Source organism: Hyperolius riggenbachi, chromosome 7, assembly GCF_040937935.1.
Source record: "Hyperolius riggenbachi isolate aHypRig1 chromosome 7, aHypRig1.pri, whole genome shotgun sequence".
Taxonomy (NCBI): Eukaryota; Metazoa; Chordata; class Amphibia; order Anura; family Hyperoliidae; genus Hyperolius; species Hyperolius riggenbachi.
In genome coordinates this window covers 1296242-1314981 of record NC_090652.1, presented here as the reverse complement: position 1 = coordinate 1314981, position 18740 = coordinate 1296242, and the positions used below count along the sequence as shown (strand labels likewise).

General features: G+C 53.0%; 1 protein-coding gene across 1 annotated transcript in view; it reads left to right on the top strand.

Moving 5' to 3' along the window:
• Positions 1–3662: 3662 nt before the first annotated feature.
• Positions 3663–18740, top strand: part of CLCN7 (chloride voltage-gated channel 7) — a 224391-nt gene continuing 209313 nt past the window's right edge. The window contains exon 1 of the mRNA XM_068243464.1: positions 3663–3868. Within this exon, the coding sequence (XP_068099565.1) occupies positions 3761–3868 (108 nt within the window). The 5' untranslated portion in view covers positions 3663–3760. The remainder of the gene's footprint in view (positions 3869–18740) is intronic.

Genomic DNA, 18740 nt, shown 5'->3' with positions numbered 1-18740 from the left:
TCTATGGGGGGGTAATTGATCTGCTGCCCTAGGACAAAAGACATCAGCATATTCCTGATATTGTGGAGGTACTCCTTCCACTTGAATCTTAGTAGAACACAAAACTACATTCTGTAAACAATGTTGTGTACAATAAGGCGACCAAGTAGTCAACTGCCCATTCCCCCAATCAAACTGAGGAGAATGTAATCGTAACCAGGGCAACCCTAGTATCACCGTAGAGGTAGACATCTTTAAAATGAAAAACTGTATGACCTCCCTGTGCAGAGCTCCCACTTGCAGCGAGAGGGGAGGTGTCTGACACAGTGGGGACTTTCCTTGCAAAGGAGTGTCATCAATCGCTGTAACATATAAATGTCTTCCTACCGGAAGTACAGGGATATTTAAACTTAAAGCAAAGCTTAAATCTAAAAAGTTAGCTGTTGACCCGGAATCTACAAATGCTGTGGTAGGAAAGTTCTTCCCTTCCCAATTTAGGGAACAGGGCAATAAAATTTTTTCTTGTTTTGGAGGTAAAACAATTCCGCTTAGGGTGGTACCCCCTACCACACCTAAGCCGAGGAGTTTCCCGACTTCCTACCACAGTTTTGTGCAATGTGGCCCTTTTCCCCGCAGTACATGCAAAGACCCTCTCTGCGTCTTCTTGACCTTTCCGCCTCCGTGAGGCGCCCGTGGCCTAACTGCATCGGCTCCTCAGTCTCAACTGCTGCCGAGCTACTGGCCCCAGAAGTCCTAGAGTACATGGGGTACCTGCCCTTCTTGTTGTACCTCAGACGCCTATCTATTTTAATAGACAGCGTAATAGCCTCATCTAGATCTTTGGGTTCCGGATGACTAACCATCACGTCAGTTACTGCTTCTGACAACCCATCTAGGTATCTATCCAAGAGTGCATATCGCTCCCATCTAGAGGACACAGCCCACTTCCTAAACTCTGACGCATACTCCTCAGCAGTACTGCGTCCTTGTCTAAGGTTTTTGAGCTTACGTTCGGCCGTGGCGGCACTATCTGGATCATCGTAGATGACCGCCATGGCCTTAAAAAACTCCTGGACAGAAGACAGAGCAGGATGCTCATCAGGTAAGCCATAAGCCCAGGTCTGGGAATCTGCATGCAATAGAGTCTTGATAAGAGTGACCTTCTGAGCCTCGGTTCCCGAGGACACAGGTTTCATCTCAAAGTAAGACAGCACTCTGTGACGGAAATTCTGGAAATCTGACCTTGTGCCTGAAAATTTCTCAGGAATGTTCATTTTAGGCTCGCTAAGAGCCGGGGGAGGTAGAACGTTAAGTGGTGATTGCAACCTTTGGACAGTCTCATTTAACTGAGTAATCTGAGCCTGCTGTGCAGTTACAGTAATCTTCAGCTGTTCTAACTCTGCCCTTACAGTCTGAAGCTGGTTTATCACCCCCTCCATCTTACTTCTTTATGGTCTGTGTTTCTGTAACGATTGGTGTCAGCAAGAGGCACAAATATCTGATTAAGTGGTGATATACAGAATCACCACTAATGCAGATATGTTAGAGTGAAATAGTAAGTATCTTCCTGATGGTAAATCAGCGGAAGGCTCACTAACACGGTAAGTGCCTGAAATGATCTACTCAGACCAGTGTCACACCCCGAACCTTGATTATTGAGGATCCGCAGTATCGCCAATAATACAAGGATAGACCCGATTATATAGCAATCTGCGGAATTGCTAATAATGCGGGTAGATGTAAAGCAGTGGACACACGAACAACATGAAAATATACAAAGCAGTAAATATTCACAAAGTTGTGGAAATATCCACCACACGGCAATTCCTCAGAGGTGTGGTTACCTCTGAATGGGAACCCCGTGTGTGAGATCCCCCAAAGTGGCAGTGGAGGAATCTCGGCCTCTAGCAGTAACGGTCTGCTAGGGCCGGCGTCTCAGGGAGGCAAGCCTCAGATAATAACCCAACAGTAGGAGACGTTCCACTGAAGGGAGCAAGGTCAGACAGAAAGAGGTTCGGCAACAGTACAGGCGGCAACAGTACAGAGACGTGAGACGAGAGAATAGTCAGGAACCAAGCCAATAGTCGTTAACGGTACGGGCTGGCAGAGTACAGAATCAGGAAGCAGAAGAGAAGTCAAGACAGGCACAGAATCATACACAGAGAATCAATAACAATAATAATAATCTCCTAGTCTAGGTGTGAAGTCCTTGGTTTCAACACCTGGGCTCTAGTCTAAGGTCTGAGTGCTGACACAGGGTATCGCAAACACAGACAAAGTGTGACTGAAAAGCACTTCCTTATATACTGCCTGGGAGAGAAGTCTCCACCCCAGGCAGCAACCAATCAGAGCAGGCTAAAATGTCAGCTGACCTCCAGGTCAGCTGACACGCTTTCTAAGAGTATAAAGGCGTGTCTGGTGTGCGGCCGCACCCCCTAGAGGCAAGATGGCAGAACCCTGGTGAACAGCATGTTGGTGAGTTTGGAGCAGAGTGCTCGGACGGGTGTGTGCAGCGGATGCGGACGAATTTCCGCATCCCGCGTTGGAAGGTCCGCTTGCCGGACTGGATGCGACCATATTTCCGCAATCCATCCGGCGTTGCAGATTTTTCGTTACAACTATATACCTGAAAATAAAAGTAGGAGAATATTTTCTTTGCTGCTAATCTTCTAGTAATTATTCATAGTACACAACCAATTCACTATGTCATATTTTTTTTTCGCTTCAGTGTCTCTTTAAGTTACCCCTTCTGTAGTTATTTTCACACGCAGTTAATTAACAGCCTGTCTTTAACTTTGGAATTCTGGAGTTATTTTAAGGATTGGAGAGTTAACTTAAAGACAGAAGAGTTAACTTTAGGTTTGCCTGAGGTAAAATGTTTCCTGAATACTACGTAGGCCTCAATTCACTAAGTTTTAAGGCCGAGTTTCCACTGCTGCGAATCCAGGCCGATTCCCCGCCCACGAATTCGGATGGATTTCAGCAGCCTATAGAAGTCTATGAGAGCCATCCGAATTCGTGGCCGAGGAAAAATCTGAGGCCCTGCAGCATAATTTTGTGCTTAGCTGTCCGAATCCCATAGCCGCGCATAGCACGGCTAGAGGGATTCGGCTGCGAGAGGCAACAGCTGTGCCGGCATCGCGTCTCGCAAGACGCATGCCGCCGCACAAATGGAAACCTAGCCTAACTCCTGTCTTTAATAACTCCTCTGAGCTGTTTTACAGTTATTACAATTACTGTAACTGTAAAACAGCTCAGAAGAGTTATTAAAGACAGGAGTTACGTTTAGTGAATTGAGGCCATGCCTTATCACCATGGTAACAACTCTAGAAACGTTATTAAAGACAGGAGATAACATAAGCTTAGTGAATTGAGGCCAATGATTATTCTGGATCAATAAATGATCACCTGAGTGAATTCATTTGTTGGATTATAAATCTGTGGAATCCCTTCTCTATTAATCAGCGTCAATGATCATCAGTTAACCCCTTATAGGCTGGGATATACAATGATCAGCACTGAGCTGCCGGAGCCCCGCCCTCTGATGGGTTGCTAGGGGTGACACGTTGCTCCCGCGCGGGGCTGGCCGGCTTCGCGTCACGTGAGGAGAGGCAGGCGGGGCGCGGAACTACGTCTCCCGGCAGGCAGCGCGGTCTCCCGGCGCTGTGACGTTACGGTCGGGGGGCAGGTCAGGTGACAGAGCTGGAGGCGGAGCGAGCGGCGGCTGTCACGTGATCACACAGTCACACTGGAGAGCGGCGATACAGCGGAGGGCAGCGCTATGGCCAACGTGGCCAACCGAGTGTCCTGGTCCGGCCGCCCCGAGGAGGAAAGTGAGAGGACCCCGCTGCTGCTGAACGGAGCCTCCGCCGCCCCTCCCCCCAGACAGGTCAGTGCCCGCTGCACACTGCTCCATACTGACACCTCACTGACAGCAAACTGCCATACACCACTGTCCTTACACTGCTCCACACTAATCCACTGCAAACTGATATACAACACCCACACTGCTCCCCTCCACACTGCATACTGCTCCATACTGACACCTCACTGACAGCAAACTGCCACACACCACTGTCCTTACACTGCATACTGCTCCATACTGACACTTTACCCACTGCTCCTCTCCACACTGCACACTGCTTCACTGACAGCAAACTGCTAGACACCACTGTCCCTGCACTGCTCCACTGACACCTCACTGCATACTACTGCACTGCAAACTGATATACAACACTCACACTGCTAACTGCCTCAATACATACTTCTCCACTGCTTCACTGACAGCACACTGCCACTACACTGCATACTGCTCCACTGTGACTGCTGTCTCACTACACACTGCCTCACTGACACTACACTGCCATACACCACTGCCACTGATAACTGCCTTACTGACACTACACTGCCGTACACTACTGACACTGATAACTGCCTTACTGACACTACACTGCCATACACTACTGACACTGATAACTGCCTTACTGACACTACACTGCCATACACTACTGACACTGATAACTGCCTTACTGACACTACACTGCCATACACTACTGACACTGATAACTGCCTTACTGACACTACACTGCCATACACTACTGACACTGATAACTGCCTTACTGACACTACACTGCCATACACTACTGACACTGATAACTGCCTTACTGACACTACACTGCCATACACCACTGCCACCTGCCTTACTGACACTACACTGCCATACACTACTGACACTGATAACTGCCTTACTGACACTACACTGCCATACACCACTGCCTCTGCTAACTGCCTTACTGACACTACACTGCCATACACTACTGCCACTGATAACTGCCTTACTGACACTACACTGCCATACACTACTGACACTGATAACTGCCTTACTGACACTACACTGCCATACACTACTGACACTGATAACTGCCTTACTGACACTACACTGCCATACACTACTGACACTGATAACTGCCTTACTGACACTACACTGCCATACACTACTGACACTGATAACTGCCTTACTGACACTACACTGCCATACACTACTGACACTGATAACTGCCTTACTGACACTACACTGCCATACACTACTGACACTGATAACTGCCTTACTGACACTACACTGCCATACACTACTGACACTGATAACTGCCTTACTGACACTACACTGCCATACACCACTGCCACTGATAACTGCCTTACTGACACTACACTGCCATACACTACTGACACTGATAACTGCCTTACTGACACTACACTGCCATACACTACTGACACTGATAACTGCCTTACTGACACTACACTGCCATACACTACTGACACTGATAACTGCCTTACTGACACTACACTGCCATACACTACTGACACTGATAACTGCCTTACTGACACTACACTGCCATACACTACTGACACTGATAACTGCCTTACTGACACTACACTGCCATACACTACTGACACTGATAACTGCCTTACTGACACTACACTGCCATACACTACTGACACTGATAACTGCCTTACTGACACTACACTGCCATACACTACTGACACTGATAACTGCCTTACTGACACTACACTGCCATACACTACTGACACTGATAACTGCCTTACTGACACTACACTGCCATACACCACTGACACTGATAACTGCCTTACTGACACTACACTGCCATACACCACTGACACTGATAACTGCCTTACTGACACTACACTGCCATACACCACTGCCACTGATAACTGCCTTACTGACACTACACTGCCATACACTACTGACACTGATAACTGCCTTACTGACACTACACTGCCATACACTACTGACACTGATAACTGCCTTACTGACACTACACTGCCATACACTACTGACACTGATAACTGCCTTACTGACACTACACTGCCATACACTACTGACACTAACTGCCTTACTGACAGTACACTGCCATACACTACTGACACTGCTAACTGCCTTACTGACAACACACTGCCTCTGCTAACTGCCTTACTGACCCTACACTGCCATATAACACTGACACTGCTAACTGCCTTACTGACACTACACTGCCATACACCACTGACACTGCTAACTGCCTTACTGGCACTACACTGCTTGATCGCTGTAGTTATGCACCGCAGATCACGTATCTGTGGCATTGCTTCTCCTGTCTGTACATTGAACACTGTGCTCCATCACTAGCTGACCATGTGTGTATCGGCTGTTCCAAGACTCCAGGGGCTCTGCAGACATTACTGAGGGTGACAATAGCTTGCAGTGTGTTTGGGGTATAAGGCATGTAACATGTGATATGTGTAGCCTGGGGGGTGCTCTCCACCACTGGGGGCGCTGCAGACATTACTGAGGGTGACAATAGCTTGCAGTGTGTTTGGGGTATAAGGCATGTAACATGTGATGCGTGTAGCCTGGGGGGTGCTCCCCACCACTGGGGGCTCTGCAGACATTACTGAGGGTGACAATAGCTTGCAGTGTGTTTGGGGTAACATGTGATGCGTGTAGCCTGGGGGGTGCTCTCCACCACTGGGGGCGCTGCAGACATTACTGAGGGTGACAATAGCTTGCAGTGTGTTTGGGGTAACATGTGATATGTGTAGCCTGGGGGGTGCTCCCCACCACTGGGGGCTCTGCAGACATTACTGAGGGTGACAATAGCTTGCAGTGTGTTTGGGGTAACATGTGATGCGTGTAGCCTGGGGGGTGCTCTCCACCACTGGGGGCTCTGCAGACATTACTGAGGGTGACAATAGCTTGCAGTGTGTTTGGGGTATAAGGCATGTAACATGTGATGCGTGTAGCCTGGGGGGTGCTCCCCACCACTGGGGGCTCTGCAGACATTACTGTGGGTGACAATAGCTTGCAGTGTGTTTGGGGTAACATGTGATGCGTGTAGCCTGGGGGGGGTGCTCCCCACCACTGAGGGCGCTGCAGACATTACTGAGGGTGACAATAGCTTGCAGTGTGTTTGGGGTAACATGTGATGCGTGTAGCCTGGGGGGTGCTCTCCACCACTGGGGGCTCTGCAGACATTACTGAGGGTGACAATAGCTTGCAGTGTGTTTGGGGTATAAGGCATGTAACATGTGATATGTGTAGCCTGGGGGGTGCTCTCCACCACTGGGGGCTCTGCAGACATTACTGAGGGTGACAATAGCTTGCAGTGTGTTTGGGGTATAAGGCATGTAACATGTGATATGTGTAGCCTGGGGGGGGTGCTCTCCACCACTGGGGGCTCTGCAGACATTACTGTGGGTGACAATAGCTTGCAGTGTGTTTGGGGTATAAGGCATGTAACATGTGATATGTGTAGCCTGGGGGGGGTGCTCTCCACCACTGGGGGCTCTGCAGACATTACTGAGGGTGACAATAGCTTGCAGTGTGTTTGGGGTATAAGGCATGTAACATGTGATATGTGTAGCCTGGGGGGGGTGCTCTCCACCACTGGGGGCTCTGCAGACATTACTGTGGGTGACAATAGCTTGCAGTGTGTTTGGGGTATAAGGCATGTAACATGTGATATGTGTAGCCTGGGGGGGGTGCTCTCCACCACTGGGGGCTCTGCAGACATTACTGAGGGTGACAATAGCTTGTAGTGTGTTTGGGGTATAAGGCATGTAACATGTGATATGTGTAGCCTGGGGGGTGCTCTCCACCACTGGGGGCTCTGCAGACATTACTGAGGGTGACAATAGCTTGCAGTGTGTTTGGGGTAACATGTGATGCGTGTAGCCTGGGGGGTGCTCTCCACCACTGGGGGCTCTGCAGACATTACTGAGGGTGACAATAGCTTGCAGTGTGTTTGGGGTATAAGGCATGTAACATGTGATATGTGTAGCCTGGGGGGTGCTCTCCACCACTGGGGGCTCTGCAGACATTACTGAGGGTGACAATAGCTTGCAGTGTGTTTGGGGTAACATGTGATATGTGTAGCCTGGGGGGTGCTCCCCACCACTGGGGGCTCTGCAGACATTACTGGGGGTGACAATAGCTTGCAGTGTGTTTGGGGTATAAGGCATGTAACATGTGATGCGTGTAGCCTGGGGGGTGCTCTCCACCACTGGGGGCGCTGCAGACATTACTGTGGGTGACAATAGCTTGCAGTGTGTTTGGGGTATAAGGCATGTAACATGTGATGCGTGTAGCCTGGGGGGTGCTCTCCACCACTGGGGGCGCTGCAGACATTACTGTGGGTGACAATAGCTTGCAGTGTGTTTGGGGTATAAGGCATGTAACATGTGATGCGTGTAGCCTGGGGGGTGCTCCCCACCACTGGGGGCTCTGCAGACATTACTGAGGGTGACAATAGCTTGCAGTGTGTTTGGGGTAACATGTGATGCGTGTAGCCTGGGGGGTGCTCCCCACCACTGGGGGCGCTGCAGACATTACTGTGGGTGACAATAGCTTGCAGTGTGTTTGGGGTAACATGTGATGCGTGTAGCCTGGGGGGGGTGCTCTCCACCACTGGGGGCTCTGCAGACATTACTGAGGGTGACAATAGCTTGCAGTGTGTTTGGGGTAACATGTGATGCGTGTAGCCTGGGGGGTGCTCCCCACCACTGGGGGCTCTGCAGACATTACTGAGGGTGACAATAGCTTGCAGTGTGTTTGGGGTAACATGTGATATGTGTAGCCTGGGGGGGGTGCTCCCCACCACTGGGGGCTCTGCAGACATTACTGAGGGTGACAATAGCTTGCAGTGTGTTTGGGGTAACATGTGATGCGTGTAGCCTGGGGGGTGCTCTCCACCACTGGGGGCGCTGCAGACATTACTGTGGGTGACAATAGCTTGCAGTGTGTTTGGGGTAACATGTGATGCGTGTAGCCTGGGGGGTGCTCCCCACCACTGGGGGCTCTGCAGACATTACTGAGGGTGACAATAGCTTGCAGTGTGTTTGGGGTAACATGTGATATGTGTAGCCTGGGGGGTGCTCCCCACCACTGGGGGCGCTGCAGACATTACTGTGGGTGACAATAGCTTGCAGTGTGTTTGGGGTATAAGGCATGTAACATGTGATGCGTGTAGCCTGGGGGGTGCTCCCCACCACTGGGGGCTCTGCAGACATTACTGAGGGTGACAATAGCTTGCAGTGTGTTTGGGGTATAAGGCATGTAACATGTGATATGTGTAGCCTGGGGGGGGTGCTCCCCACCACTGGGGGCGCTGCAGACATTACTGTGGGTGACAATAGCTTGCAGTGTGTTTGGGGTAACATGTGATGTGTGTAGCCTGGGGGGTGCTCCCCACCACTGGGGGCTCTGCAGACATTACTGAGGGTGACAATAGCTTGCAGTGTGTTTGGGGTAACATGTGATGCGTGTAGCCTGGGGGGGGTGCTCCCCACCACTGGGGGCTCTGCAGACATTACTGAGGGTGACAATAGCTTGCAGTGTGTTTGGGGTAACATGTGATGCGTGTAGCCTGGGGGGTGCTCCCCACCACTGGGGGCGCTGCAGACATTACTGAGGGTGACAATAGCTTGCAGTGTGTTTGGGGTAACATGTGATGCGTGTAGCCTGGGGGGGGTGCTCCCCACCACTGGGGGCTCTGCAGACATTACTGAGGGTGACAATAGCTTGCAGTGTGTTTGGGGTAACATGTGATATGTGTAGCCTGGGGGGTGCTCCCCACCACTGGGGGCTCTGCAGACATTACTGAGGGTGACAATAGCTTGCAGTGTGTTTGGGGTAACATGTGATGCGTGTAGCCTGGGGGGGGTGCTCTCCACCACTGGGGGCTCTGCAGACATTACTGAGGGTGACAATAGCTTGCAGTGTGTTTGGGGTAACATGTGATGCGTGTAGCCTGGGGGGTGCTCCCCACCACTGGGGGCTCTGCAGACATTACTGAGGGTGACAATAGCTTGCAGTGTGTTTGGGGTAACATGTGATGCGTGTAGCCTGGGGGGGGTGCTCCCCACCACTGGGGGCGCTGCAGACATTACTGTGGGTGACAATAGCTTGCAGTGTGTTTGGGGTAACATGTGATATGTGTAGCCTGGGGGGTGCTCTCCACCACTGGGGGCTCTGCAGACATTACTGAGGGTGACAATAGCTTGCAGTGTGTTTGGGGTAACATGTGATATGTGTAGCCTGGGGGGTGCTCTCCACCACTGGGGGCTCTGCAGACATTACTGAGGGTGACAATAGCTTGCAGTGTGTTTGGGGTAACATGTGATGCGTGTAGCCTGGGGGGTGCTCCCCACCACTGAGGGCGCTGCAGACATTACTGAGGGTGACAATAGCTTGTAGTGTGTTTGGGGTATAAGGCATGTAACATGTGATATGTGTAGCCTGGGGGGTGCTCTCCACCACTGGGGGCTCTGCAGACATTACTGAGGGTGACAATAGCTTGTAGTGTGTTTGGGGTATAAGGCATGTAACATGTGATATGTGTAGCCTGGGGGGTGCTCTCCACCACTGGGGGCTCTGCAGACATTACTGAGGGTGACAATAGCTTGCAGTGTGTTTGGGGTAACATGTGATGCGTGTAGCCTGGGGGGTGCTCTCCACCACTGGGGGCTCTGCAGACATTACTGAGGGTGACAATAGCTTGCAGTGTGTTTGGGGTATAAGGCATGTAACATGTGATATGTGTAGCCTGGGGGGTGCTCTCCACCACTGGGGGCTCTGCAGACATTACTGAGGGTGACAATAGCTTGCAGTGTGTTTGGGGTAACATGTGATATGTGTAGCCTGGGGGGTGCTCCCCACCACTGGGGGCTCTGCAGACATTACTGGGGGTGACAATAGCTTGCAGTGTGTTTGGGGTATAAGGCATGTAACATGTGATGCGTGTAGCCTGGGGGGTGCTCTCCACCACTGGGGGCGCTGCAGACATTACTGTGGGTGACAATAGCTTGCAGTGTGTTTGGGGTATAAGGCATGTAACATGTGATGCGTGTAGCCTGGGGGGTGCTCCCCACCACTGGGGGCTCTGCAGACATTACTGAGGGTGACAATAGCTTGCAGTGTGTTTGGGGTAACATGTGATGCGTGTAGCCTGGGGGGTGCTCCCCACCACTGGGGGCGCTGCAGACATTACTGTGGGTGACAATAGCTTGCAGTGTGTTTGGGGTAACATGTGATGCGTGTAGCCTGGGGGGGGTGCTCTCCACCACTGGGGGCTCTGCAGACATTACTGAGGGTGACAATAGCTTGCAGTGTGTTTGGGGTAACATGTGATGCGTGTAGCCTGGGGGGGGTGCTCTCCACCACTGGGGGCTCTGCAGACATTACTGAGGGTGACAATAGCTTGCAGTGTGTTTGGGGTAACATGTGATGAGTGTAGCCTGGGGGGTGCTCCCCACCACTGGGGGCGCTGCAGACATTACTGTGGGTGACAATAGCTTGCAGTGTGTTTGGGGTATAAGGCATGTAACATGTGATATGTGTAGCCTGGGGGGTGCTCTCCACCACTGGGGGCGCTGCAGACATTACTGTGGGTGACAATAGCTTGCAGTGTGTTTGGGGTAACATGTGATGCGTGTAGCCTGGGGGGTGCTCCCCACCACTGGGGGCGCTGCAGACATTACTGTGGGTGACAATAGCTTGCAGTGTGTTTGGGGTATAAGGCATGTAACATGTGATATGTGTAGCCTGGGGGGTGCTCTCCACCACTGGGGGCGCTGCAGACATTACTGTGGGTGACAATAGCTTGCAGTGTGTTTGGGGTATAAGGCATGTAACATGTGATGCGTGTAGCCTGGGGGGTGCTCTCCACCACTGGGGGCTCTGCAGACATTACTGAGGGTGACAATAGCTTGCAGTGTGTTTGGGGTAACATGTGATGCGTGTAGCCTGGGGGGTGCTCCCCACCACTGGGGGCTCTGCAGACATTACTGAGGGTGACAATAGCTTGCAGTGTGTTTGGGGTAACATGTGATATGTGTAGCCTGGGGGGGGTGCTCCCCACCACTGGGGGCTCTGCAGACATTACTGAGGGTGACAATAGCTTGCAGTGTGTTTGGGGTAACATGTGATGCGTGTAGCCTGGGGGGTGCTCTCCACCACTGGGGGCGCTGCAGACATTACTGTGGGTGACAATAGCTTGCAGTGTGTTTGGGGTAACATGTGATGCGTGTAGCCTGGGGGGTGCTCCCCACCACTGGGGGCTCTGCAGACATTACTGAGGGTGACAATAGCTTGCAGTGTGTTTGGGGTAACATGTGATATGTGTAGCCTGGGGGGTGCTCCCCACCACTGGGGGCTCTGCAGACATTACTGAGGGTGACAATAGCTTGCAGTGTGTTTGGGGTATAAGGCATGTAACATGTGATATGTGTAGCCTGGGGGGGGTGCTCCCCACCACTGGGGGCGCTGCAGACATTACTGTGGGTGACAATAGCTTGCAGTGTGTTTGGGGTAACATGTGATGTGTGTAGCCTGGGGGGTGCTCCCCACCACTGGGGGCTCTGCAGACATTACTGAGGGTGACAATAGCTTGCAGTGTGTTTGGGGTAACATGTGATGCGTGTAGCCTGGGGGGGGTGCTCCCCACCACTGGGGGCTCTGCAGACATTACTGAGGGTGACAATAGCTTGCAGTGTGTTTGGGGTAACATGTGATGCGTGTAGCCTGGGGGGTGCTCCCCACCACTGGGGGCGCTGCAGACATTACTGAGGGTGACAATAGCTTGCAGTGTGTTTGGGGTAACATGTGATGCGTGTAGCCTGGGGGGGGTGCTCCCCACCACTGGGGGCTCTGCAGACATTACTGAGGGTGACAATAGCTTGCAGTGTGTTTGGGGTAACATGTGATATGTGTAGCCTGGGGGGTGCTCCCCACCACTGGGGGCTCTGCAGACATTACTGAGGGTGACAATAGCTTGCAGTGTGTTTGGGGTAACATGTGATGCGTGTAGCCTGGGGGGGGTGCTCTCCACCACTGGGGGCTCTGCAGACATTACTGAGGGTGACAATAGCTTGCAGTGTGTTTGGGGTAACATGTGATGCGTGTAGCCTGGGGGGTGCTCCCCACCACTGGGGGCTCTGCAGACATTACTGAGGGTGACAATAGCTTGCAGTGTGTTTGGGGTAACATGTGATGCGTGTAGCCTGGGGGGGGTGCTCTCCACCACTGGGGGCTCTGCAGACATTACTGAGGGTGACAATAGCTTGCAGTGTGTTTGGGGTAACATGTGATGCGTGTAGCCTGGGGGGTGCTCTCCACCACTGGGGGCTCTGCAGACATTACTGAGGGTGACAATAGCTTGCAGTGTGTTTGGGGTAACATGTGATATGTGTAGCCTGGGGGGTGCTCTCCACCACTGGGGGCTCTGCAGACATTACTGAGGGTGACAATAGCTTGCAGTGTGTTTGGGGTAACATGTGATATGTGTAGCCTGGGGGGTGCTCTCCACCACTGGGGGCTCTGCAGACATTACTGAGGGTGACAATAGCTTGCAGTGTGTTTGGGGTAACATGTGATGCGTGTAGCCTGGGGGGTGCTCTCCACCACTGAGGGCTCTGCAGACATTACTGAGGGTGACAATAGCTTGCAGTGTGTTTGGGGTATAAGGCATGTAACATGTGATGTGTGTAGCCTGGGGGGTGCTCCCCACCACTGAGGGCGCTGCAGACATTACTGAGGGTGACAATAGCTTGCAGTGTGTTTGGGGTAACATGTGATGCGTGTAGCCTGGGGGGTGCTCCCCACCACTGGGGGCTCTGCAGACATTACTGTGGGTGACAATAGCTTGCAGTGTGTTTGGGGTATAAGGCATGTAACATGTGATATGTGTAGCCTGGGGGGGGTGCTCTCCACCACTGGGGGCTCTGCAGACATTACTGAGGGTGACAATAGCTTGCAGTGTGTTTGGGGTAACATGTGATGCGTGTAGCCTGGGGGGGGTGCTCCCCACCACTGGGGGCTCTGCAGACATTACTGGGGGTGACAATAGCTTGCAGTGTGTTTGGGGTAACATGTGATGCGTGTAGCCTGGGGGGGGTGCTCTCCACCACTGGGGGCTCTGCAGACATTACTGAGGGTGACAATAGCTTGCAGTGTGTTTGGGGTAACATGTGATGCGTGTAGCCTGGGGGGTGCTCCCCACCACTGAGGGCGCTGCAGACATTACTGAGGGTGACAATAGCTTGCAGTGTGTTTGGGGTAACATGTGATGCGTGTAGCCTGGGGGGTGCTCTCCACCACTGGGGGCTCTGCAGACATTACTGTGGGTGACAATAGCTTGCAGTGTGTTTGGGGTATAAGGCATGTAACATGTGATATGTGTAGCCTGGGGGGGGTGCTCTCCACCACTGGGGGCGCTGCAGACATTACTGAGGGTGACAATAGCTTGCAGTGTGTTTGGGGTAACATGTGATGCGTGTAGCCTGGGGGGTGCTCTCCACCACTGGGGGCTCTGCAGACATTACTGAGGGTGACAATAGCTTGCAGTGTGTTTGGGGTAACATGTGATGCGTGTAGCCTGGGGGGTGCTCTCCACCACTGGGGGCGCTGCAGACATTACTGAGGGTGACAATAGCTTGCAGTGTGTTTGGGGTAACATGTGATGCGTGTAGCCTGGGGGGTGCTCCCCACCACTGGGGGCTCTGCAGACATTACTGAGGGTGACAATAGCTTGCAGTGTGTTTGGGGTAACATGTGATGCGTGTAGCCTGGGGGGTGCTCTCCACCACTGGGGGCTCTGCAGACATTACTGAGGGTGACAATAGCTTGCAGTGTGTTTGGGGTAACATGTGATGCGTGTAGCCTGGGGGGGGTGCTCCCCACCACTGAGGGCGCTGCAGACATTACTGAGGGTGACAATAGCTTGCAGTGTGTTTGGGGTAACATGTGATGCGTGTAGCCTGGGGGGTGCTCCCCACCACTGAGGGCGCTGCAGACATTACTGAGGGTGACAATAGCTTGCAGTGTGTTTGGGGTAACATGTGATGCGTGTAGCCTGGGGGGTGCTCCCCACCACTGGGGGCTCTGCAGACATTACTGAGGGTGACAATAGCTTGCAGTGTGTTTGGGGTAACATGTGATGCGTGTAGCCTGGGGGGTGCTCCCCACCACTGGGGGCTCTGCAGACATTACTGAGGGTGACAATAGCTTGCAGTGTGTTTGGGGTAACATGTGATGCGTGTAGCCTGGGGGGGGTGCTCTCCACCACTGGGGGCTCTGCAGACATTACTGAGGGTGACAATAGCTTGCAGTGTGTTTGGGGTAACATGTGATGTGTGTAGCCTGGGGGGTGCTCTCCACCACTGGGGGCGCTGCAGACATTACTGTGGGTGACAATAGCTTGCAGTGTGTTTGGGGTATAAGGCATGTAACATGTGATGAGTGTAGCCTGGGGGGTGCTCCCCACCACTGGGGGCTCTGCAGACATTACTGTGGGTGACAATAGCTTGCAGTGTGTTTGGGGTAACATGTGATGCGTGTAGCCTGGGGGGTGCTCCCCACCACTGGGGGCTCTGCAGACATTACTGTGGGTGACAATAGCTTGCAGTGTGTTTGGGGTAACATGTGATGCGTGTAGCCTGGGGGGTGCTCTCCACCACTGGGGGCGCTGCAGACATTACTGAGGGTGACAATAGCTTGCAGTGTGTTTGGGGTAACATGTGATGTGTGTAGCCTGGGGGGTGCTCCCCACCACTGGGGGCGCTGCAGACATTACTGAGGGTGACAATAGCTTGCAGTGTGTTTGGGGTAACATGTGATGCGTGTAGCCTGGGGGGTGCTCTCCACCACTGGGGGCGCTGCAGACATTACTGAGGGTGACAATAGCTTGCAGTGTGTTTGGGGTAACATGTGATATGTGTAGCCTGGGGGGGGTGCTCCCCACCACTGGGGGCTCTGCAGACATTACTGAGGGTGACAATAGCTTGCAGTGTGTTTGGGGTAACATGTGATGCGTGTAGCCTGGGGGGTGCTCCCCACCACTGGGGGCTCTGCAGACATTACTGTGGGTGACAATAGCTTGCAGTGTGTTTGGGGTAACATGTGATGCGTGTAGCCTGGGGGGTGCTCCCCACCACTGGGGGCTCTGCAGACATTACTGTGGGTGACAATAGCTTGCAGTGTGTTTGGGGTAACATGTGATGTGTGTAGCCTGGGGGGTGCTCCCCACCACTGGGGGCTCTGCAGACATTACTGTGGGTGACAATAGCTTGCAGTGTGTTTGGGGTAACATGTGATGCGTGTAGCCTGGGGGGTGCTCCCCACCACTGGGGGCTCTGCAGACATTACTGAGGGTGACAATAGCTTGCAGTGTGTTTGGGGTAACATGTGATGCGTGTAGCCTGGGGGGGGTGCTCTCCACCACTGGGGGCTCTGCAGACATTACTGAGGGTGACAATAGCTTGCAGTGTGTTTGGGGTAACATGTGATGCGTGTAGCCTGGGGGGTGCTCCCCACCACTGGGGGCTCTGCAGACATTACTGAGGGTGACAATAGCTTGCAGTGTGTTTGGGGTAACATGTGATGCGTGTAGCCTGGGGGGGGTGCTCTCCACCACTGGGGGCTCTGCAGACATTACTGAGGGTGACAATAGCTTGCAGTGTGTTTGGGGTAACATGTGATGTGTGTAGCCTGGGGGGTGCTCCCCACCACTGGGGGCGCTGCAGACATTACTGAGGGTGACAATAGCTTGCAGTGTGTTTGGGGTAACATGTGATGCGTGTAGCCTGGGGGGTGCTCCCCACCACTGGGGGCGCTGCAGACATTACTGTGGGTGACAATAGCTTGCAGTGTGTTTGGGGTATAAGGCATGTAACATGTGATGCGTGTAGCCTGGGGGGTGCTCTCCACCACTGGGGGCTCTGCAGACATTACTGAGGGTGACAATAGCTTGCAGTGTGTTTGGGGTAACATGTGATGCGTGTAGCCTGGGGGGTGCTCCCCACCACTGGGGGCTCTGCAGACATTACTGAGGGTGACAATAGCTTGCAGTGTGTTTGGGGTAACATGTGATGCGTGTAGCCTGGGGGGTGCTCTCCACCACTGGGGGCGCTGCAGACATTACTGAGGGTGACAATAGCTTGCAGTGTGTTTGGGGTATAAGGCATGTAACATGTGATGTGTGTAGCCTGGGGGGTGCTCCCCACCACTGGGGGCTCTGCAGACATTACTGAGGGTGACAATAGCTTGCAGTGTGTTTGGGGTAACATGTGATGTGTGTAGCCTGGGGGGTGCTCCCCACCACTGGGGGCTCTGCAGACATTACTGAGGGTGACAATAGCTTGCAGTGTGTTTGGGGTAACATGTGATGCGTGTAGCCTGGGGGGTGCTCCCCACCACTGGGGGCTCTGCAGACATTACTGTGGGTGACAATAGCTTGCAGTGTGTTTGGGGTAACATGTGATGCGTGTAGCCTGGGGGGTGCTCCCCACCACTGGGGGCTCTGCAGACATTACTGTGGGTGACAATAGCTTGCAGTGTGTTTGGGGTAACATGTGATGTGTGTAGCCTGGGGGGTGCTCCCCACCACTGGGGGCGCTGCAGACATTACTGAGGGTGACAATAGCTTGTAGTGTGTTTGGGGTATAAGGCATGTAACATGTGATGCGTGTAGCCTGGGGGGTGCTCTCCACCACTGGGGGCGCTGCAGACATTACTGTGGGTGACAATAGCTTGCAGTGTGTTTGGGGTATAAGGCATGTAACATGTGATATGTGTAGCCTGGGGGGGGTGCTCCCCACCACTGGGGGCTCTGCAGACATTACTGGGGGTGACAATAGCTTGCAGTGTGTTTGGGGTATAAGGCATGTAACATGTGATGCGTGTAGCCTGGGGGGTGCTCTCCACCACTGGGGGCGCTGCAGACATTACTGTGGGTGACAATAGCTTGCAGTGTGTTTGGGGTATAAGGCATGTAACATGTGATGCGTGTAGCCTGGGGGGTGCTCTCCACCACTGGGGGCGCTGCAGACATTACTGTGGGTGACAATAGCTTGCAGTGTGTTTGGGGTATAAGGCATGTAACATGTGATGCGTGTAGCCTGGGGGGTGCTCCCCACCACTGGGGGCTCTGCAGACATTACTGAGGGTGACAATAGCTTGCAGTGTGTTTGGGGTAACATGTGATGCGTGTAGCCTGGGGGGTGCTCCCCACCACTGGGGGCGCTGCAGACATTACTGTGGGTGACAATAGCTTGCAGTGTGTTTGGGGTAACATGTGATGCGTGTAGCCTGGGGGGTGCTCTCCACCACTGGGGGCTCTGCAGACATTACTGAGGGTGACAATAGCTTGCAGTGTGTTTGGGGTAACATGTGATGCGTGTAGCCTGGGGGGGGTGCTCTCCACCACTGGGGGCTCTGCAGACATTACTGAGGGTGACAATAGCTTGCAGTGTGTTTGGGGTAACATGTGATGTGTGTAGCCTGGGGGGTGCTCCCCACCACTGGGGGCGCTGCAGACATTACTGAGGGTGACAATAGCTTGCAGTGTGTTTGGGGTAACATGTGATGAGTGTAGCCTGGGGGGTGCTCCCCACCACTGGGGGCGCTGCAGACATTACTGTGGGTGACAATAGCTTGCAGTGTGTTTGGGGTATAAGGCATGTAACATGTGATGCGTGTAGCCTGGGGGGTGCTCTCCACCACTGGGGGCGCTGCAGACATTACTGTGGGTGACAATAGCTTGCAGTGTGTTTGGGGTATAAGGCATGTAACATGTGATGCGTGTAGCCTGGGGGGTGCTCTCCACCACTGGGGGCTCTGCAGACATTACTGAGGGTGACAATAGCTTGCAGTGTGTTTGGGGTAACATGTGATGCGTGTAGCCTGGGGGGTGCTCCCCACCACTGGGGGCTCT